This window comes from Hemiscyllium ocellatum, chromosome 25, assembly GCF_020745735.1.
Source record: "Hemiscyllium ocellatum isolate sHemOce1 chromosome 25, sHemOce1.pat.X.cur, whole genome shotgun sequence".
Lineage (NCBI taxonomy): Eukaryota > Metazoa > Chordata > Chondrichthyes > Orectolobiformes > Hemiscylliidae > Hemiscyllium > Hemiscyllium ocellatum.
In genome coordinates, this window is record NC_083425.1 from 81,420 (window position 1) to 105,814 (window position 24,395).

Sequence of the window (24,395 nt, forward strand, 5' to 3'; positions counted from 1 at the left end):
TTTTTACCTCGATTCATTTTTCAGTCCCATTCTCCGATCTTCTCCCCATAACCCTTGATCCGCTTTCCAGTCAAGAACCTATCGGTCTGAAATACACACAATGACTTGGCCTACACAGCTTTCTGTGGCGATAGGTTCCCATAGACTCACCACCCTCTGGCTGACCAAATTCCTCCTCTTCTCAGCTCCCTTCAATGAGTCTGTGCCCGCAGGTCCCAGTTTCTCCTACTAGTGGAAACATTATCTCCACATCCACTCTATCCAACTTCAGTATTCCACAAGCTTCAACAAGATCCCCTCTCATCCTTCTAAACTCCACTGAGTATAGACCCAGAGTCCTCAAACACTTCTCATATAGCAAGTACTTCATAGAACATAGAAAAGTACAGCACAGAACAGGCCCTTTGGCCCACAGTGTTGTGCCGAGGGTTAATCCTAATCTAAAATAACCTAACCTACGCAATCCTCAATTCACTGCTGTCTATCTGCATGTCCAGCAGTGGTTTAAATGTCCCTAATGACTGCTTCAATCACCACTGCTGGCAACGCATTCACAACTCTTTGCGTAAAGAACCTATCTCTGACGTCTCATCTATACCTTCCTCCTGATATCTTAAAACTATGACCCCTCGTACCAGTCAATCCTGCCCTGGGGAAAAAGTCTCTGGCTACTGATTCAATCCATGCCTCTCATTACCTTGTATACTTCGATCAGGTCAACTCTCTTCCTCCTCTCCAGAGTGAAAAGTCCGAGCTTAGTCAACCTCTCTTCATAAGACAAGCCCTCCAGTCCAGGCAGCATCCTGGTAAACCTTCTTTGCACCCTCTCCAAAGCCTATGTATCTTTCCTACAGTAGGACGACCAGAACTGGACACAGTATTCCAAGTGTGGTCTCACCAGAGGCTTGTAGAGCTGTAGCAAAACTTCGCGGCTCTTAAACTTGATTCCCCTGTTAATGAAAGCCAAAAACACCATATGCTTTCTTAACAACCCTATCCACTTGGATGGTAACTTTAAGGAATCTATGTACTTGCACACCCAGATCCCTCTGTTCCTCCACACTGCTAAGAATCCTGTCTTTAATCCTACATTCAGCATCAAGTTCAACCTTCCAAAATGCATCACTTCACATTTTTTCCAGGTTGAACTCCATCTGCCATTTCTCAGCCCAGCTCTGCATCCTGTCTATGTCGCTCTGCAGCCTGCAGTATCCCTTTATATTATCAATGGCACCTCCAACCTTTGTGTCATCTGCAAATTTACTAACCCACCCCTCAACCTCCTCATCCAAGTCATTTATAAAAACTACAAAGAGCAGAAGCCCAAGAACAGAGCCCTGCGAGACCCCACTCAACACTGACCTCCAGGCAGAATACATTCCATCTACAACCACTCTCTGCCTTCAGTCAACCAATCAATTCCGAATCCAGATAGCCAAATCTCCCTGTATCCCATACCTCATGAATGAGCCTGCCATGGGGAACCTTATCAAATGCATTGCTGAAGTCCATATACACCACATCCACTGCTCGACCTGTGTCAACCTGTCTGGTCACCTCCTCAAAAGGACTCAATAAGATTTGTGAGGCATGACCCACCCCTCTCAAAGCCATGTTGACTGCCTTTAATCACACTATGCTTCTCCAAATAGTCACAAATTCTATCCCTCAGAATTCTTTCCAGAACTTTGCTAACCACAGATTATTCTGTAATTGCCAGGGATTTCCCTATTACCTTTCTTGTAAAGAGGAACAACATTTGCCTCCTTCCAATTCTCTGGTACAACTCCTGTGGAGTGAGGAAGCAAAGATATTCGCTAGTGGCTTAGCAACCTCCTTTCTCACTTCCCAGAGTGGTCTGGCCCTGGGGGCTTATCAATCTTAATGTTTGCTAAAATATCCAGTACATCAACTTCATCAATCTTGATCTGTTCAAGCTCATATCCCAGCTCCTCAAAGTTCTCATTTACAACAAAGTCCCTTTCCTTCGTGAAAACGGAAGCAAAAAACTCATTTAGGGCTTCCCCTATCTTCCCAGAGTCCATGCACAAGTTCCCTCCACTATTCCTGATCAGCCCTACCTTCTCCCTGATCATTCTCTTATTCCTCAGGTATGAGTAAAATGCCTTTGGGTTCTCCCTAATCCTTCTTGCCAAGCCTTTTTCATGCCCCCTCCTGGTTCTCCTCAGTCCATTTCTGAGCTCTTTTCTAGCAAGCCTGTAATCCTCTAAAGCTGTGCTAGATCCTTGCTTCCTCCACCTTACGTAAGCTACCTTCTTCTTTTGGACGAGAAGCTCCTCTGTTCTCGTCATCCAAGGCTCCTTAATCTTACCCTTTCTTACCCGTCTTAGAGGGATAAATTAGTGCACTCGTACCAACTGCTCCTTAAACACAGTCTTCACATTCTGCTGTGCCCTTTGAGGAACAATTGCTCCCAGTTTGTATTTCCCAACTCCTGCCTGATAGCATCATAATTTCCCTTTCCCCAATTCAATATCTTCCCTTTTGTAACTGCTTCTTTCCCTCTCCAAGGCTATGGTAAATATGAGGCAGTTGTGGTCACTGTCAAAGTGTTCTCCCACTGGAAGATCTGACCCTTGTCCTGGCTCATTGCCGAGCACCAAATCCAAAATGGCCTCTCCCCTCGTCGGCCTGTCTACATACCGAGTAAGGAAACCCTCCTGAACACACCTGACAAAAACGGCTCCATCCAAACCATCTGCACTAAAGGTTCCAGTTGATATTGGGAAAAGTTGAAGTCACCCATAACAACAACCCTGCTACATCTACATTTTTCAAAAATCTGCCAGTCCATGAGTTCTTCAATCTCCCTCCTGCTATTAGGGGGTCTGTAGAACCCCACTCCCACCCCCCGCAATTGAGGTGGTTGCTCCCTTGCTGTTCCTAACTTTCCTGACTCAGTAGACAAAACTTACTCAACCACCTTCGTTTCTGTAGCTGTGATGCACTCTCTGATTAACAATGCTACACCCCCTCCTCTTTTTCCACCCTCCCTGTTCTTTTTAAAATGTTCTAAACCCTGGAACATCAAGCAACCATTACTGCCCCTGTGAAACCCACGTCTCCATTATGACCACAACATCACAGTCCCAAGTACTGATCCATGCCGTAAGTTTGTCACTCTTATTTCTGACACTGTGTGCGTTAAAGCAGACACACTTTAACAATCCCTTTGTTTCACCACGTGAAAACCCTTCCTATAGACTCACTATATCCTGTCACTGCTCAATCTGCAACTGCCCCCCTCTCAAATATATGTGGTTCTGATTCCCATCTCCCCAAACTAGTTTAAACCCTGCCGAATCTCACAAACAAATCTCCCAGCCAGGACATATGTGCCCCTCAAGTTCAGGTGCAACCTTCACGTACAGGTCCCACCTTCTCCAGAAGGTATCCCAATGGTCTAGGTATCTGAAGCCCTCCCTCCTGCACCAGCCTCGCAGCCAGTTGTTAAGCTGCACTCGCTCACTGTTCCTCACCTCACTAACTCATGGCACCGGTAGCAACTGAATATTGCTACTCTACTCATCCTGTAGTTACTTTTCAAATCCTCAATCCCTTTCCTGGTTATATCATTAGTGCCAATACTCACCACGATTTCTGGCTACTCACCCTCCCCCTTCAGAATCTTGTAAACCCGATCGACGACATCCCAGACCCTGGCACCAGGGAGGCAACATACCTTCCGGGAGTCCCATTCCTGACCACAAAATCTCCTGTCAATCCGCCTGACTTTTGAGTCTCCTACCACTAGCGCTTTTCTATTCACCCCCCTTCCCTGAGCCAGTGCCAGAGACCTGACAACTATGGCTTTTCCCTGGTAGGCCATCCCCATCAGCAGTATACTTAACGCTGAGGGGAATGGCCACAGGGGATCCCTACTCTATCTGTTGGTTCTCTTTCTTCCCCCTGACAGTAACCCAGCTGTCCTTATCCTGTGTCTGGGGAATGACCACCTCCTATATATCCTCTCAATTTCTCCCTCAGCCTCCCAGATGATCTGCAGTGCATCCAGCTCCAGTTCCCTAACTCTGTTTGAGGAGCTGGAGTTGGGTGCACTTCCCACAGATGTGGTTGGCAGAGACATGTCATGTCTCTCACCTGCCACATTCCGCAGGAGGAACATGCAACTACCCTAACAACTGCCCCAACTGCTACTCTGAAAGCCCACACAGGGCTAAACAAAGGAAGAGAAGAAAAAAAATGAAAACCTGAAAAACTTACCAAGTTTACAGACTCTTAGTAAGGTTAGAGGTGGTGGATGGGAGGGAGGCCCTATGGTGTAGAGACTCGGGTTTAGATCTCATCCACTTAAAAACTTCCCGGCAGCCCTCGCACATCTCCACCCTCTTTCCTCACCGCTCTGTTCAAATTGTTCGCTCCTGTTCATCTCCAGGATCATTCTTGTGAACCTGTTGCAGACCCCCTACAAAGGTCAGCACATTCTTCCTTCGATATGGAGCCCAAAACTGCTCACAATATTCCAACTTGTACCTTTGTGTAGCTGCATACAGACGATTTGTGATTCACGGATCAAGAAACCAAAATTCTCTGTAGCAGAGTTCCGCAATCTCTTCCCATTTAAATAATTTGCTACTTTTCTACTCTTCTTACCAATGTGGATGAGTTCACTTTGCTACCATTATCAGTCATCTGCCAAAATTTTTTTCCACTCACTGAACCTACTACATTCCATTGATAACTTACACTCATATCCTGAAGTCACTACAGAGTTCAAAGCAACAGTTAAGTTGGATGAAAAATCACAAGCAAAGAAAATATATTCAGGAAATTTTTCCTATTGAGCAAAATCCAGCAAATTGACAGTACAGATTTTGTGATATTACTGAAAGCAAACTGTCTCAAAATACAAAGTAGTTTATAAACTTTGTTTAGCACAAACCTTGGATCGATATCAGCACTTGCAAGAGACTGGATTTACTTGTCCACCTCTCAGTTCCCTAGACCAAAAAGGAAATTAAATTATTATACGGTGGGAAAGAGAGCAAATTAAACAATTCTCGAGATGAAACTGGATTAGAATATTATTACACTGATGTGGAATGTCAGGTTTGTTTGAATAATATTTTGTTTTATTTAGCAGCATTGTAATTTAAATTTATAAGGAGGGCTCTCATTATACCAATATTACTGCTGAAAACAAGCACATGGGTATCAAAATAATTATTTATGGTATCAAGATGGCTCGATCAATTGAAAAAGTGTGTCCATTCATCCAAATGCAGTCAGTCAATTGGGTTCCTGAACAGAGGTTGCCAGAGCTCAAGAACGGAGGGCAGAGGTCAGTGAGAAAGGACGAGCGCGCCTTACAGACCAAGCGAGTCTGCACCAAATGGTGCCAAAGACTAACAACTTTTATGACGGCAGTCCTCTTCATCAAGGCCACTTATTTTGAAACTGTTCCCGTCTCAGCTCCCCATACCCATCTAGCTTCATCCAGGAAGAAAAACCTCCTTAGTATTTTCCTGATTAATCAGATCACCTGTCATTTCCAGATAGGCATAGGCCCAACCTACACAGGCTTTCCTCACAAGAGGACAACTTATTCCTAGGAATCAACTTCATGAACATTCTATGAATTAGCTTCGATACAGATATTGTCTGAGTTCTCAGCCTGTAGGCAGGTCCAATCCTCATCGCTACGACTGCCAGCATGTAAAGGGCAAGGAGGTAGATCTAAATTCCACACCAGCCAAAATGGGGATTAAACCGGTGTTCGCCACCAATCTGCTCCATACTGGTCATCCTGCTGCTGAGTCAACTAATCACCTTCACTATGGTGGCAAAGTTGTAATATTCCTGGACTAATAATCCAAAGGTTCAGATTGATGTTTTATGGTATGGGCTCAAATCCCAGTCATGGCAGCTGATGGAAATGTAAATTCAATGAGCAAATCTGGAAGTTAAAGCTAGTCTCAATCACATGACAATGAAACTATCAATTTTACAAAAAAACCATCTGGTTCACTCATCCCTTAGTGCAGGAAACCTAGTAGCCTCCCCCACTGGCACAACAAACCGGACCATAAATTGGAGGAACGCCACCTCAGCTTCTGCCTGAGCAGCCTACAGCCTGGAAGATCGAGATTTCCAATTTCAAATAACCTCTCCCCATCCCTTCCATTCCTCCCAGCCACCTAAAATTAATTCCTCTCATTGACCAACCAGGTCTTACCCTCTGCCCGTCTTCATTTATCTCCATTTCACTACCCTGCCCCCACTACCCCAGTCCTGAAGAAGGGCTCATGCCTTAAAAGTCGATTCTCCTGACCTGCTGCACCTTTCCAGCAACACATTTTCAGCTCTGAGCTCCAGCATCTGCAGTCCTCTCTTACACCAGAAATGTTGACTTCTCCACCTCCTGATGTTGCCTGGCTTACTGCGTTCTTCCAGCCTCCTGCCGGTCTACTAGGAATTTAGTGAGACCATATCAGGAGTAGCATGTGCACTATTCGGCTCTCTATCCAAGCAATGGTATACTCACCTTGGAAGTGATTCAGCACAAGCTCACTAGATAGGTCTAGGATGAGACAGTTCAATGATAGGCAGGGTAAACTGGGCTTTTGTTCAAATAGAAGATAAAAAGAGTAATCTCATGGAAAGAAAGAATTCTGGAAAGGTTTGACACGGATTCAGAAAGGCTGCTTTCCTTGGCTGTCGGGTCAAGGACACAGGGGGCATAGCTTATGAATAAGAGGCTAATTTTTGGGACTGAAACGTGGAGAAATGTCTTCACTGAGAAAGGCATATGTATCTTTGGAATTCTCTTCCACAGAGCTGTGGATACTCTATCATGTGAAAGATAAATGAAGGGATTGTGTTAAGAGTTTTGATCATTCAGCAGAATAAAGAGAAGTGGGTCAGAAAACGAAGCGGCATTAGATGAACAGCTATCATATGATTAATGGAGTGTGCTCGAGAGGATGTATTATCTATTCTTGTTCTTTGTTATAGAATCAGAATACAGGACAAAAACAGACCCTTAGGTTCAACTCATCCATGCTGACCAGATATCCTAAACTAATTTAGTCCCATTTGCCAGTGCTTTACCCATATCCCTCTAAGTGTTTCCTATTCATATATCCATCCAGATGCCTTTTAAATGTTGCAATTGTACCAGCCTCCACCACTTCCTCTGGCAGCCCATTCCACACACTCACCACCCTCTGTGTGAAAAAGTTGTCCATTCTTTGGTGGAGTTGTGGATAGTGAGGAGGGCTGTTGTCGGCTGCAAAGGGACTCAGATATGATGCAGAGCTGGGCTGAGGAGTGGCAGATGGAGTTCGACCCTGTCAAGTGTGAGGTTGTCCATTTTGGAAGGACAAATAAGAATGCGGAATACAGGGTTAATGGTAGGGTTCTTAGTAAGATGGAAGAGCAGATCTTGGGGTCTATATTCATAGCTCTTTGAAAGTTGCCACTCAGGTGGATAGAGCTTGTAAGAAGGCCTATGGTGTATTAGCGTTCATTAGCAGATGGATTGAATTCAAGAGTCGTGAGGTGATGTTGCAGCTGTACAGGACCTTGGTAAGGCCACATTTGGAGTATTGTGAACAGTTCTGGTCGCCTCATTTTAGGAAAAATGTGGAAGCTTTGGAGAGGGTGCAGAGGAGATTTACCAGGATGCTGCCTGGAATGGAGAATAAGTCGTACGAGGATAGGTTGCGAGTGCTCGGCCTTTTCTCATTAGAACGGCGAAGGATGAGGGTGACTTGATAGAGGTTTATAAGATTCTGGATCAGTGGTGCTGGAAGAGCATAGCAATTCAGGCAGCATCCAAAGTGCAGCGAAATCGACGTTTCAGGCAAAAGCCCTTCATCAAGAATAAAGGCAGTGTGCCTGAAGCGTGGAGAGATAAGCTAGAGGAGGGTGGGGGTGGGAAAAAAGTAGTAGAGTACAATGGGCCACGGGGCGGTGTGGTTGAAATGTTCAACCCACCAACCGTAACAAGGACAGAACGCCCCTGGTGCTCAGCTTCCACCCTACAAACTTTCACATAAACCAAATCATCCGCAGACATTTCCGCCACCTCCAAAAAGACCCCACCACCAGGGATATATTTCCCTCCCCACCCCTTTCCACCTTCCGCAAAGACTGCTCCCTCCGTGACCACCTGATCAGGTACACGCGCCCCCACAACCCACCCTCCCATCCTGGCACTTTCCCCTGCCACCACAGGAACTGTAAAACTTGTGCCCATACCTCCTCCTTCACCTCTATCCAAAGCCCTAAAGGAGCCTTCCACATCCAAAGTTTTACCTTCACATCCACTAATATCATTTATTGTATCCATTGCTCCTGATGCAGTCTCCTCTACATTGGGGAGACTGGGCGCCTCCTAGCAGAGCGCTTTAGGGAACATCTCCGGGACACCCGCACCAATAACCACACCACCCAGTGGCCCAACATTTCAACTCCCCCTCCCACTCTGCTGAGGACATGGAGCTCCTGGGCCTCCTTCACCGCCGCTCCCTCACCACCAGACGCCTGGAGGAAGAATGCCTCATCTTCCGCCTTGGAATACTTCAACCCAGGGCATCAATGAGGACTTCAACAGTTTCCTCATTTCCCCTTGCCCCACCTCATCCTAGTTCCTAACTTCCAGCTCAGCACTGCCCCCATGACTTGTCCGGACCTGCCCTACCTGCCTGTCTCCTTTTCTACCTATCCACTCCACCCTCTCCTCCCTGACTTATCACCTTCATCCCCTCCCCCACTCACCCATTGTACTCTATGCTACTTTCTCCCCACCCCAACCTCCTCTAGCTTATCTCTCCACGCTTCAGGCTCACTGCCTTTATTCCTGATGAAGGGCTTTTGCCCAAAACGTCGATTTCGCTGCACTTTGGATGCTGCCTGAACTGCTGTGCTCTTCCAGCACCACTGATCCAGAATCTGGTTTCCAGCACCTGCAGTCATTGTTTTTACCTCAGAGGTTTATAAGATGATCAGGGGAATAGATAGACAGTCAGAGACTTTTTCCCCGGGTACAGAGTGTTACAAGGGGACATAAATTTAAGGTGAAGGGTGGAAGGGATGGGGGGGGGGATGTCAGGGGTAGATTCTTTACTGAGTGAGTGGTGGGGGCATGGAATGCATTGTCTGTGGGTGTGGCAGAGTCAGAATCACTGGTGACCTTTAAGCGGCAATTGGATAGGTACATGGATAGGTGCCTATGCTAGGACAAATGTTCGGCACAACATCGTGGGCCGAAAGGCCTGTTCTGTGCTGTATTGTTCTATGTTCTATTCGGTCCGTTTAAAAAGTTTTTCCCCTCGAACCCAAAACCTGTGCCCATGAAAAAGACCTTGTATATTTACCCGATCTTATAAAATAGAGAATTTTAGCTAGGAGGAAATATCATAAGCTGAGAGTTATTTCCTTTGTCATGGAGGCAGCCGAGAGGACATTTAATTGAGATGTGTAAAATCATACAGGACCTAGATGGAGTGCATTGAAAGAGCCCGATATCCTTAGCAGAGAAATCAATAACCAGAGGCTTCAATTTAAAGTCACTTGCAGAAGGAGAAGATGAGAGTTCAAGACAATTCTTTTCACCAAAGGGTTGTAGAGGCCTGAAACTCAATGTCAGAGACAGAAGGAGAAACAGAAACTAAGTGCATTTTAAAAACATGTTTATACACACTCGAGTGCCATAACCTCCAGCTAAGGACAACCTCTACCATTATTACATTAGATTTCTGAAAGCGGTTTGGCTGGGTTGATCATATACTTTTGACTAATCATAAGTTCGGAAGAGCTCAGTGAATGACATGGCAAAACAAAACTATGCAGTTAAATGCTCTTAAATATGAAGATATGCGAGCAAGACCACATGCACCTTAATAAGTTAGCAGTTATAGAACATAGAATAATAAAGCACAGAACAGGCCCTTCAGCCCACAATGTTGTGCCGACCATTGATCCTCGTGTATTTCCCTCAAATGTCTGTGACCATATGCATGTCCAGTAGTCTCTTAAATGTCTCCAATGACTTTGCTTCCACAACTGCTGCTGGCAACGCATTCCATGCTCTCTCAATTCTCTGTAAAGAACCTGCCTCTGACATCCCCTCTATATTTTCCTCCAACTAGCTTAAAACTATGATCTCTCGTGTTAGCCATTTCTGCAAATAGAGTCGATAGCCAGAGACTATCTACACCTCTCATTATCTTGCATACCTCAATTAGGTCCACTCTCCTCCTCCTTTTCTCCAATGAAAAAGGTCCGAGCTCAGTCAACCGCTCTTTGTAAGATAAGCCTCCATTCCAGGCAGCATCCTGGTAAACCTCCTCTGAACCCTCTCCAAAGCATTCACATCTTTCCTATAATAGGGCGACCAGAACTAGACGCAGTATTCCAAGTGCGATCTAACCAAAGTTTTATAGAGCTGCAACAAGATCTCACGGCTCTTTAAACTCAATCCCCCTGTTAATGAAAGCCAAAACACCATATGCTTCCTTAACAACCCTGTCCACTTGGGTGGCCATTTTAAGGGATCTATGTACCTGCACACCAAGATCCCGGTGTTCCTCCACACTGCCAAGAATCCTATCCTTAATCCTGTACTCAGCTTCCAAAATGCATCACCGCGCATTTCTCCAGGTTGAACTCCATCTGCCACCTCTCAGCCCATCTTGGCATCCTGTCAATGTCCAGCTGCAGCCTATAATAGCCCTCTGTACTGTCAACGACACCTCCAACCTTTGTGTCGTCTGCAAACTTGCTGACCCATCCTTCAATCCCCTCATCCAAGTCGTTAATAAAAATTACAAACCGTAGAGGCCCAAGGACAGAGCCCTGTGGAACACCACTCACCACAGACTTCCAGGCAGAATATTTTCCTTCTACTACCACTCGCTGTCTTCTGTTGGCCAGCCAATTCTGTATCCAGCCAGCTATGTTCCCCTGAATCCCATTCCTCCTGACCTTCTGAATGAGCCTACCATGGGGAACCTTATCAAATGCCTTACTGAAGTCCATATACACCACATCCACCGCTCGACCCTCATCAACATTTTAGTCACATCCTCAAAAGAACTCAATAAGATTTGTGAGACATGACCTGCCTCTCACAAAGCCATGTTGACTGCATTTAATCAAGCCATGCTCTTCCAGATGGTCATAAATCCTATCCCTCAGAATCCTTTCTAACACCTTGCAAACGACAGATGTGAGACTTACTGGTCTGTAATTGCCAGAGATTTCCTGATTTCCTTTCTTGAAGAGAGGAATTACATTTGCCTCTCTCCAGTCCGCAGGTATGACTCCAGTGGACAGCGAGGATGCAAAGATCTTTGGAAGTGGCGAAGCAATTGCATTTCTCATTTTCCAAAGCAGCCGAGGACAAATCTGGTCCGGGCCTGGCGACTTGTCAATCTTAATGTTTGACAAAACTTTCAGCACATCAGCTTCTCTATCTCTATCCATTCCAGCATGCACACCTGCTCTTCAAAGGTTTCATTCACTACAAAGTTAGTTTCTTTCGTAAAGTCAGAAGCAAAAACTCATTTCGGGCTTCCCCTACCTCCTCAGACTCCACATACAAGTTCCCTATGCTATCCCTGATCGGCCCTACTCTTTCTTTGACCATTCTCTTACTCCTCACATAAGCATAAAATGCCTTTGTGTTCTCCCTAATCTGTTCTGCCAAGCCTTTCTCGTGCTCCCTCCTGGCTCTCCTCCGACCATTTTTGAGCTCCTTCCTCGCCTGCCTATAATCCTCGAGAGCTGAGCTTGACCCCAGCTTCCTCCACCTTATGTAAGCTACCTTCTTCCTTTTGACGAGAAGCTCCACCGCTCTCATCATCCAAGGTTCCTTTATCTTACCTGTCTCAGAGGGACATATTTATTCATCACTTGCAACAACTGTTCCTTAAACAAACAGTCTCCACATGTCTATAGTGCCTTTACCATGGAACAATTGCTCCCAGTTCATGCTTCCTAACTCCTGTCTAATCGCAATCATAGTTTCCTCTTCCCCAATTAAATATCCTCCCATTGTGCCTGCTTCTCTCCTCCTCCATAGCTATGTAGAATGCGAGGCCGTTGTGGTCACTATCACCAATATGCTCTCCCACCACACGATCTGATACCTGCCTTAGCTTGTTTCCAAGCACCAAGTCTAGAATGGCCTCTCCCCTCGTCGGCCTGTCAACGTACTGAGTTAGGAAACCCTCCTGAACACACCTTACACAAACAGCTCCATTCAAATATTCTGCTCGAGGAAGGTTCCAATCGATATTGGGAAAATTAAAGTCACCCATTACAACAACCCTACTACGTCCATACTTTTCCAAAATCTGCCGACCTATGCTTTCTTCCATCTCCCTGCTGCTATTGGGGGGCCTGTAGTAAACCCCTAACGAGGTGACTGCTCCCTTACTGTTCCTAATTTCCACCCATACTGACTCGGTACGCAGATCTTCCTCGACAATGGAAGCATCTGCAGCTGTGATACCCTCTCTGATTAGCAGAGCTACACCCCCTCCTCTTTCTCCCCCACCCCCTCCCAATTCTTTTTTTAAATGCTCTAAATCCTGGAACATCCAGCAACCATTCCTGCCCCCGAGGGGTCTCTTAAGGCCACATCATCATAGCACCAGGTACCGATCCATGCTCTAAGTTCATCATTTTTATTCCTGATACTCCTTCCATTAAAGCAAACGCACTTTAACTGATCCCTTATATATCCTGATGGAGATGAAAACTTCAACATTTTCAGGTACAGCAAACTTTGTTTTAACCAGCACCTTATCAATTTGCATTCTTGATAAACCAACCAGGGGGGAGAAGGATTGTTGCAGCTTCAGAATCAAAAGCCCACTGAACTGACTTTCCTGTTCTTTTTTGCTATCTCTATCAATAATATATTTTCTCTCTTTTTGTGTGTAAGGGGTTGAGAGTTTTAGCTTTTAAAGTGTTATATGTGAATGGTTTATATTTAGAGTCAGTCATAGATGTACAGCACAGAAACAGACACTTTGGTCCAACACATCCATACCGACCTGATATCCTCTAGTTCTGGACTCCCCAACCTCAGGGAAAAGATTTTGTCTATTTACCTTATACATGTCATTCATGATTTTATAAACCTCTATACGGTCACCCCTCAGACTCCGACACTCCAGGGAAAACAGCCCTAGCCTAGTCAGGCTCTCCCTATATGTTCAATAATAATGCTGGTTTAGTACAGAAATCTTGCCCATGCTTTCTATCAACCTTGATTGGACAGACAGTAACTTCTGCTCAAGATTAGAGTGGTGCTGGAAAACTACAGCTTTTGCCCAAAACATTGATTTGCCTGCGTCTCGGATGCTGCCTGAACTGCTGTGCTTTTCCAGCACCACTCTAATCTTGACTCTCATCTCCAGCACCCACTTCTTCCTCGTGCTACCGTACATACCTTAAAATAACATGTCTCCAGGAATAACAGGCCTCAATTTATGATGCACTCTCCCACATATGACTAAATCCAACCTAAGGTGCAAGATGGAAAGGTGCTGCTGCAACCCTACACTTTATATCTTGCAGGTCCTCCAAGAACGGAGATGTAGAAAGCTAAACATACTTCACTCCCTGTAATTAAAGAACAGCACAATGGCGCAAATTGTAACTTAAATTTATTTCATCAGTCACAGCCCTGGTCTCTGATGAGTTTGTTCTTACATGACTGTTTCTAATACACAGACAACAAAGGGTAATAGCACAAAGTTAAAAAATGATCCAAGCTTCCAGTTATCAACAGTAGGTAAAATCTGTCACAAGTCATCATCAACACAGGCTTTAATCTTGGAGAATTAGCAGAGTGTGGGTTTAAAGATGTAAAATCACCATGACTATCTAATAAGTAACATTTATAGCATATTCTATTTTGTATATTTACATTGGAATATTCCAATGTTCTCAAAAGTAGGACAAGGCAATTACAAGTAGCTGAATTTTATTTTATCATCAAACATCAATTTGTGTCACAATAATCTGCTCCTTTGTAAAAATACCTAAAATATCTTTGGTAATGCAAGTTTTGTTATAAATTTAGTTTATTCATTCTGCTGTTCGGATATACTAGGATTTTCAATTATTTTTATGTCGTGTCAAAACCTGCATCAAAAACATGAATAAGGTAAGCAAAACTGGGTGGAGTGCTTCCCAGTGCCGGTGATCCTGGAGATGGATTGAAAAGTTAGCTTTTATGGAGACTTGGGCAAATGTACACATCTAGAAACTAAAAAAAAAGAGTTGCTGTCAGGGTTTATAGCCTTTTAATAGGGGAGAGATGTATGCATGGGGGACTCGATATACCACACAGTGCCTGATTAGAAGTATGCATGCACTGAGCCAACATGGAAGCTGCCAGAGTTCTCAAAACAGTTTCACGCAGGATGCAATGCCAATACACCACAAGTGCCAACAACGCCATTAATGACTAATTGATCACTTGGTGACAAGACCATCCTCACAATCTGGGTAAAAACAATGACTGCAGATGCTGGAAACCAGATTTTGGATCATCCTCACAATCTACATTATTGCCAGTATGCTCATAAGGAAGGACAGTGATAGCACCTCAGCCATCACCCTAGCTACCGATTTTTCTGGTCTCACCCACTATCCAGCTCCTCTCACCCAGCTGGTGTTATACCAGGGCCACTCTGTTCTTGACCTCATTAATGCCTTGATTCAAACATGGACAAAAGAGCTGAATTCCAGAGAGCTGGGGAGGTATCACAGGTGACCAAGTGTGCTATCAAACAGCACTAGCAAAACTAGATTAACTAGAATCAGTAGAAAACTCTCCAAACTTAGAGCCAAACTGATCACAAAACAAGATGCCAGTGGTTGTTGAAGGTTAATCATCTCAATTTTAAGGAGTCACAGTATAGCATACAAAGCACAAACATTTTTATCTACTTCAAAAGATCTTCTCTCCATCTTAAGGTCAAGGGTAATGGAATTCATGGCCCAAGAGTGTGAGGTCACATGGATGCTGTGACACCAATTTAATTTAAAGCAGATAGTTTTTTTAATTACAGAGAAAGGGTTATGAGAAGCAGGCAGAGAAGTGGAGCCGAAGTCAAGGTCAGAGGCTGGGAATTCTGCAGCAAATAACATTTCCTGACTCCCCGAAGCCTGCCCATTATCTATGAGGCACATGTCAGGAATGTGATTGAACACACCCCAGTTTCTTGGATGAATGCAGCTCCAACAACACTCAAGAAGTTTGACATCATCCAAGACAAAGGAATTTTCTTGATTGTGTGAGAATGTGGTGCCATTCAGTCCATCTAACATTGACATACCATAGCACCTGCACCATCTACAAGATGCACTTCGAAGATTCAAAGATCCTTAGAAAGCACCTTCCAAATGCATGACAACTATATAGCAGTACCACCATCTTACAAGCCCTCCCTTCAAGGTGCTCGCCACCCCTGACTTGGGAGAAAATCATTGTTGCTAGGTCAAAATTCTGGAATTCTGCCCAACAGCATTGTGGAGATAGCTACACCAAATTGACTAACAGTTTACTAAGGCAGCTCATTACCACTTTCTCTAGGACAACTAGGGATAGACAAGAAATGACGGCCCAGCCAGCAATACGAACAGTGAGAGCTGGAATGAGAGATTTATTACATGTTTAATGTTTTTTTCTGATGTGGATTTTTGGAATTTGAATTAGTAACAAAGTTTTGTTTTGGCATTTAACTTGTTGGCTCTATAGTCATGGTGACTTATTTTAAAACCGTTTGAGAGAACTAGCCTTCACAAATAATAGGTATGGCAGCATCTGTGAAGAGAAAGAGAGTTAGTGTTTCAAGTCCAGTAGAAAAAAGTCATATCATGCGAAAAGGGCCCTTTGGTTCACTGAGTCTGCACCAACAATAACTACCATTAAAAGTGCACGAATCCCAATTACCTACTTGTCCCATATCTTTGAATGTTATATTTCAAGTGCTCATCCAAATTTTTTTTAAAAAGAAGGTTGTAAGGTTTGCAGCCCCAGGTAGTACATTCCACATTCCCACCATCTTCTAAATTGAAAACTTTTTCTTCCCCCCCCTCAAATCCTCTTAGTTTTTCCTTAAGTAAGAAGCAGGAGATTATGTCCCAAGGGGAACAGCTGTTCCCTACTCATCCTATCCATACCCCTCAATCTTATATACCTCAAATCCTGACGAAGAGCTTATGCTCGAAACATCGATTCTCCTGCTCCTCGGATGCTGCCTGACCAGCGGTGCTTTTCCAGCACCACACTCTTCGACTCCAAACCTCAAATCATGTTTACCCTCAGACTTCTCTGCTTTAAAGAAAACAATCCAAACTTACCCAGTCTCTCCTGAAAGCTCAACTTCTCAATCCCAGACAACAGCCTGATGAATCTCCTCTGTAATCCCTCAACTACTATCACATCCTTCCTGTAGTGAAGTCACTAGAACTGCACACAGTACTTCAGCTGTGGCCTAACCAACACACTGTACAACTCGGACATTACATCCTTGATCTTATACACTACAACTGACGAAAACCAGTATCCTTTATGCCTTAAGTATCCTATTCTCAAGTGCTCTGCCAACTTCATGAATCTGTGAATAATTACCCTAAAATCCCTCTGTTTCTCGAAGTATGGCGTGTCCTGCCATTCATTAAATACTCATTCATTTGTTTCTTCTTCCAAAGTGCATCACCTCACACTTATCATGGTTAAATACCACCTGCCCATTTGCCCAAGCCATCTACAACTTCCTGTAACCTACAAACTATCTTCTTCACTATTAACCACTCTACTAATCTTGGTGTAATTTGCAAACTTGCTTTGCAGTCTCCCCACATTTTCAGCCATATCATTTAAGTGTTCAACAAATAAGTGTCCCAGTACTGATCCTTGTGACACACTGCAGAACACCAGCCTCCAGACATTTGAATAGCCTTGTACCACTACCCTTTACTCGCCAGTTTCTGATCCATCTCAAGTTTCCACGAATTCCCAGAGTACAACTCTCCTGATGAAGTGGTGTCACGTACTAAACTCAACTCTAACTCTGATTCTCACTCCACAGATACTGCCACATCTTCTGAGTTTCTCCAGCAGTCTGTTTCAGATTTCCAGTATCTGCAGTATTTTGCTTTCACTCAGAAATTACAGTGGACAAGAGGCTGTGGTGATGGTGGTGGCACTTATGCACATTGTGTGTTTATGGTTGAGCAAGGTGAACAATTGCTTAAAAGGTTTCTGTTTCCAGAGAAATTTCTGGATTTGTCTTTAAGATTGGCGTAAACTTCTCAATACTAGTTCCAGTTTTGGACAGGATAATTCTGCAGAACTCCTTGAACAAAGACAGATGTATAAAGCAGTGCTCCTAAGAGAGCAAGAAGATAGCAACACTTGTTAACGCTAAGATTACTTTAGGCCCCAGATCAAAAACGTTTGGATAAAACCCTTAAAGAGATTATTTGAAGCTGAGATTATTTAAATTGAGGTGCATGAAACTCCAGGAAAAGGCCAACAGATCTTCCACTTTGGGAGTTGAAGTCACAGTTAAATAAATTTAATCAAGGTATTCAAGAACCCTTTCTGGTGTCAGTACTGTGGGTAGGGCACAAGGGACATTTCATGGATTCATGAAGAGGCTTTTTTTTTAAAAAAAGATTAATTGGAACATATTTCTACTGTGTGTTTCAAATCTCTTAAAGCATATTATATGTATAATTTGGTCTGTTTAATTTTCTCTTCATTTCTTTTGCTTAATAAACTTTAGTTTTATTGTTAAAAGCTAATCTGCAACATTTCAGTTTGAGATCTGACTTGTCCAGTAATAACATCAATAACAATAAGACCATAATAAAAGAAAGAAAAACCTAATAGGACTTAGCCTGATTTGTTTTCTGGAATCCCCCAGCAAAATTATTCACACATTGCTAACAAATGCATAGATACTCATCAACAGCCACATACCTTTCCAATCCAGGTGCCCAGCAGACTCACGCAGACTTTGCCATTATCATACAGGTTAGGATTGAGACGGCCGCTGCATTGAGAAATATAACGGAAAAGCGGTGGAACTGCAGGATAAACATTGGGAAGCTGGATATCAAAGAGAAACAACCCATCATCATAGGGAGTACGTGTTGGGCCTTTGATCAAAGCAGAGAACAAATCCTATGGAAAGAAAAAAGTTAGTTAGTTATTGGCCTCGATATTTACCAGATAACTCCCAAGTAATAACAATATATTGAAACAAGTGAGGGGATAAAGCCTCAAGTAGGCTTGCTCTCACCAGCACTTTTCCTCACCACACACTTCAGTCAATGTTTACATAAAATAAGACTTGTATTTGAAGCATTATTGAGGTAGCTATTTCCATACAATTCTGAAAGCCCTGGTGGGAGACTGACTTAGAGACTTGCCATTCTATCCTCAAAGGTTTTCACCATGATGCCATCAGGAAGTGCTGTAGCAAGTAGTGCCATCTCTTTCCTCACTGTATTGAAAAACTTTTTTGAATCTGCTGGTTGAAATTCCATTTTTTTGAATGCATGGCTCTCTGTAAATTATAAACAGCACAAAATTAGCATAAACAATTGCCATGTCATGGAGATTTACAATAACATATGATTAAAAACTGGTACTAACTTAGAGTAAATTGCCAACATATGTTCATAATTATTTGCAACAAAGCTTACCACAAAATTACTGGAGGCCTTTCAGCCCACATTTTATCATGACCCAGGAGGGAGTTGATGGAAGACAATCAGATCAGAGCTAATCTAGGTCTCAACTCCATTTCACCAGTGTTCCATACCCTAACCAAAGTCCATCATTCTCAGTTTTGAAAACTCCAATTATCTCTGCTGTTTGTCATTTTTATAAATGACCTGAATGAGGACATAGAAGGATGGGTTATTAAGTTTGTAGATGACACGAAGGTTGGTGGAGTTGTGGATAGTGCTGAAAGATGTTGGAGGTTACAAAGGGACATAGATAAGCAGCAGAGCTGAGCCGAGAGGTGGAAAATGGAGTTTAATGTGGAAAAGTGTGAGGTGATTCACTTTGGAAGGAGCAACAGTGTACATGAGCAGAGAGATCTTGGCGTCCATGTACATAGATCCCTGAAAGTTGCCATCCAGGTTGATATGGTTGTTCAGAAGGTATACGGTGTTTTAGCATTTATTGGTAGAGGGATTGTGTTTCGGAGCCATGAGGTCATGCTGCAACTGTACAAAACTCTGGCTGCACTTGGAGTATTGTGCACAGTTCTGGTCACTGCACTTAGAAAGGATGTGGAAGCTTTGGAAAGGGTTGGGAGGAGATTTATCAGGATGTTGCCTAGTCTGGAGGGAAGGTCCTACAAGGAAAGGCTGAGGGACTGGAGGCTGTTTTCTTTGGAGGAGGAGGTTGAGAGGTGACTTAATTTTGACATTTAAGATAATCAGAGAATTGGATAGGGTGGACATCGAGAGCCCTTTTCCTCAGATGGTGATGGCTAACATGAGGGGACATAGCTTTAAATTGAGGGTTGATAGATACTGGACAAATGGGATAGATATAGGACTAATCAGAGAGGGTATCACAGCTACAGAAGTTACCATTGTCGAAGAGGGTCTGCCTACTGAGTCCGCATGGGTGGAAATTAGGAACAGTAAAGGAGCAGTCACCTCATTAGGGGTTTACTACAGGCCCCCCAATAGCAGCAGGGAGATGGAAGAAAGCATAGGTCGACAGATTTTGGAAAAGTGCGAACGTAATAGGGTTGTTGTAATGGGTGACTAACTTTCCCAATATTGATTGGAACCTCCTTCGAGCAGATGGTTTGGAAGGAGCTGTTTTTGTAAGGTGTGTTCAGGAGGGTTTCCTAACTTAGTACATTGACAGGCCGATGAGGGGAGAGGCCATTTTGGATTTGGTGCTCGGCAATGAGCCGGGGCAGGTGTCAGATCTTGTGGTGGGAGAGCATTTTGGTGATAGTGACCACAACTGCCTCACATTCTACATAGTTATGGAGAAGGAGAGGATTAGGCAAAAGGAGAGAATATTTGATTAGGGAAGAGGAAACTATGATGCGATTAGACAGGAGTTAGGAAGCATGGACTGGGAGCAATTGTTTCATCGTGAAGGCACTATAGACATGTGGATATTGTTTAAGGAACAGTTGTTGCGAATGATGAATAAATAAATACGCCCCTCTGAGACAGGCAAGAAAGGGTAAGATAAAGGAACCTTGGATGACAAGAGCGGAGGAGCTTCTCGTCAAAAGAAAGAAGGCAGCTTTCGCAAGGTGGAGAAAGCAACGGGTCTTGCTCAGCTTGATGAAGGGCTTTTGCCCGAAACATCGATTTCGCTGCACTTTGGATGCTGCCTGAACTGCTGTGCTCTTCCAGCATCACTAATCCAGAATCTAGAGGATAACAGGCAGGCAAGGAAGGAGCTCAAAAATGGTCAGAGGAGAGCCGGAGGGGGGGGGGGGGGGGGGGCACGAAAAAGTCTTTGCAGGAAGGATTAGGGAAAATCCAAAGGCATTTTACATGTATGTGAGGAATAAGAGAATGATCAAACAAAGAGTAGGGCCGATCAGGGATAGCATAAAGAACTTGTATACAAAGTCTGAGGTGGTAGGGGAAGCCTTAAATGAGTTTTTGCTTCTGTTTTTACGAAAGAAAAAAGTACCTTGTAGTGAATGAAACCATTGAGGAGCAGGTAAGCATGCTGGAACAGATAGAGATTGAGGAAGCAGATGTGTTGAAAATTTTGACAGACATTAAGATTGACAAGTCGCCAGGGCCAGACCAGATTTGTCCTCGGCTGCTTTGGGAAACGAGAAATGCAATTGTTTCGCCACTTGGGAAGATCTTTGCATCCTCACTCTCCACTGGAATCGTACCTGAGGACTGGAGAGAGGCAAATGTAATTCCTCTCTTCAAGAAAGGAAATAGGGAAATCCCCGGTAATTACAGACTAGTAAGTTTCACGTCTGTTGTCTGTAAGGTGTTAGAAAGGATTCTGAGGGATAGGATTTATGACCATCTGGAAGAGCATGGCTTGATTAAATGCAGTCAACACGGCTTTGAGGGGGGCAGGTCATGTCTCACAAACCTTATAGAGTTCTTTGAGGATGTGACTAGAAAAGTTGAGGGTCGAGCTATGGATGTAGTGTATATGGACTTCAGTAAGGCATTTGATAAGGTTCCCCATGGTAAGCTCATTCAGAAGGTCAGGAGGAATGGAATACAGGGGAACTTAGCTGTCTGGATACAGAATTGGCTGGCCAACAGAAGACAGCGAATGGTTGTAGAAAGAAAATATTCTGCCTGGAAGTCTGTGGTGAGTGGTGTTCCATAGTGCTCTGTCCTTGAGCCTCTACTCTTTGTAATTTTTATTAAATGACTTGGATGAGGGGATTGAAGGATGGGCTAGCAAGTTTGCAAACGACACAAAGGTTGGAAGTGTTGTTGACAGTAGAGAGGGCTGTTGAGTCTGCAGCAGAACATTGACAGGATGCAGAGATGGGCTGAGAGGTGGCAGATGGAGTTCAACCTGGAGAAATGCGCGGTGATGCATTTTGGAAGGTCGAATTTGAAAGCTGAGTACAGGATTAAGGATAGGATTCTTGGCAGTGTGGAGGAACAGAGGGATCTTGGTAGGCAGGTACATGGATCCCTTAAAATGGCCACCCAAGTGATCAGGGTTGTTAAGAAAGCATATGGTGTTTTGGCTTTCATTAACAGGGGGATTGAGTTTAAAGAGCCGTGAGATTTTGTTGCAGATTTATAAAACTTTGGTTAGACCGCACTTGGAATACTGCGTCCAGTTCTGGTCGCCCTATTATAGGAAAGATGTGGATGCTTTGGAGAGGGTTCAGAGGAGGTTTACCAGGATGCTGCCTGGACTGGAGGGCTTATCTTATGAAGCAAGGTTGTCTGAGCTTGGACTTTTTCATTGGAAAAAAGAAGAGAGGGGGCCTAATTGAGGTGTACAAGATAATGAGAGGCATAGAGAGAGTTGATAGCCAGAACCTTTTTCCCAGGGCAGAAATGGTTAACACAAGGGGACATAATTTTAAGCTGTTTGGTAGAAAGTATAGAAGGGATGTCAGAGGTGGGTTCTTTACACAGAGTTGAGAGAGCATGGAATGCGTTGCCAGCAGTTGTGGAAGCGAGGTCATTGGGGATATTTAAGTGACTGCTGGACATGCATATGGTCACAGAGTTTTGAGGGTTCGTACATTAAGTTTACCTTACATGAGGATCAACGTTCGGCACATCGTGGGCTGAAGGGTCTGTTCTGTGCTGTACTGTTCTATCTATGTTCCATGGTAGTTTCTTTACTCAGTAGTAGGGGCCGTGGAACACACTGCCTGCAACAGTAGTAGACTTGCCAACTTTAAAGGTCATTTAAATGGTCATTGGATAAACATATGGATGAAAATGGAATAGTGTGGGATAGATGAGCTTTAGATCGGTTCCACAGGTCTGCACAACATTGAGGGTCAAAGGGCCTGTACTGCACTGTAATGTTCTCTTTGTATTTGAAGTTTTTGTTGCCAGTGCTTTCCACTACACTTTTTGGTGACAAGAGTTCATTCCAGAAGATACTCAACAAATTGACTCAGGTTTTATGACTATACCCTCAGACCGCCATGTTCAGATGAGCCCACTAATATCTCATGTTGCAATGTAAATGCAAGAATTCTCCTTCCCACCATGCAGTGTTGAGGAACAAGGACAGGCTATCAGCCTAGAAGACCCCAAGATCCTGGCCTGACAACAGCAGCATCCTTAATTTTCTTTGTGTGCATCAGAAGACTGTTTCTGGCTATGCCAGCATTCATTGTCCAGCTCCAAATGCTCAGAAAATCAGCCACATTGTTGTAGGTCTGTAGACACAAGTAGGACAGACCAGGTAAGGATGGCAGATTTCCTTTCAAAAAGAACATTACTGAATCAGTTGGATTTTTACAATAGTGGTTACATGCTCACCATTAGACTAGCCTTGAATTCCAGAATTCTATTGACTTCAAATTTCACCATCACATTGATCTCAATCCACAATGCTAGGTTACAGCACTGGGTCATAGATTCAAAACCGACCAATGACTTTTACCATTCTACCACCACCTCCCTCCTCAGCCTGTCTTAATTACAACCAATGCTCCCATGATGAGAACAAAGCATCATCAAAAGCACTACTTTTATGCATTGCCTGAAGTTCCTATTTTACAATTTGTCACGCGTTTGGAGAAAGGGAAAACAAATTTTTAAAAAACAGGTACAACTTTTGTATAGACTGAGTCTTACCAGGCACTGACTCCAACACTGAGAAGACTTCTCCTTTTGCACTCGTGAAAGTCACACCAGGCTTACTGCTCTGTTGACAAAGTACAGGCGTATCACTGGACCACTCTGATTTGATTGGAGTCTGCATCTCAAGCTTTTCTTCTTTATTCTCAGTTTCCACAACAGCCTCCATCTTCTCTTCCTCCACAATGGCCACGTTGTCCAGTGTCTTCTGAAGAGTTTCCTGCAGTTTCTTGATATCATCTCTGAATTTCTTATCTTTCGTTTGCTTTTCTGGCTCTACTGTTGGGGAAGTAGCAGAGCCGGTCATCAGCTGTTCTACTGTCATATTCTTTAGACTTTCCAAAATCTTGATTGCTTCTTTTATCTCATGAAAACCTTTGGGAGAACCATCCTTTGCAACTTTCTCAAGATTTGCGCTACTTGAAGTTGCTCCAGCAACCTGAGCCTGCTCCGATTCAGTCTTACTCTCTTCCGATTGTGCTGTAACCTCTATTCCAACTTCAAGCGCTTCACTTCCCTTTACAATTTCATCTTCAGTCACACCATCATCTGTTTCCCAACTATCACTGTCATCTTCCCATTCATCAGATGTTGCTCCAGTAGAGGTGCCATCCAAAGAATCCAGGTCAGATTCTTCAATGTCAGACTCAACATTATACAGATGCTAACAAAAAAAAAGTAAAGTTTACTCAAACTTAAAGTTGAGTTGTTAACATTTCATAAGTTAGGTACTGATATGGATGTTAGAAAATAAAACATCAAAAGGTCATTTGGTCTCACCACCTGGGTTACAACTTAACCATGACCAACTTAGCATTGGATTAAAAAAAAATCAGAGTCAAATGCATGACTCAAAAGCTTGGAGAGAGAAAGAAATGTGTTTCAATTCACAGAGCACGAGAACCTATAAAGGATGAAATAGGCAGCAGTACTGTTAGAGAGGCCCAGGTGAAAGCCCATCTCAAGACCAGTGTACGATGAATGGTTAACTATGGTTACAGAGAGGGCTTTAAACCAAATAGTGTGATGTGAGGGGAGATTTGGAAGTGATAGAGGAA

At 43.7% G+C, this 24,395-nt stretch overlaps 1 protein-coding gene across 2 annotated transcripts in view; it reads right to left on the minus strand.

Annotated features, from left to right (window-relative positions):
• Positions 1-24,395, minus strand: part of LOC132827882 ((E3-independent) E2 ubiquitin-conjugating enzyme UBE2O) — a 177,694-nt gene that overhangs the window by 16,826 nt on the left and 136,473 nt on the right. For both annotated transcript variants that reach the window (XM_060844644.1, XM_060844643.1), the window contains exons 14-17: positions 23,335-24,001; positions 18,451-18,587; positions 17,999-18,202; positions 4,925-4,982 (exon numbers count right to left, since the gene is read on the minus strand). In XM_060844644.1, the coding sequence (XP_060700627.1) occupies positions 4,925-4,982; positions 17,999-18,202; positions 18,451-18,587; positions 23,335-24,001 (1,066 nt within the window). The remainder of the gene's footprint in view (positions 1-4,924; positions 4,983-17,998; positions 18,203-18,450; positions 18,588-23,334; positions 24,002-24,395) is intronic.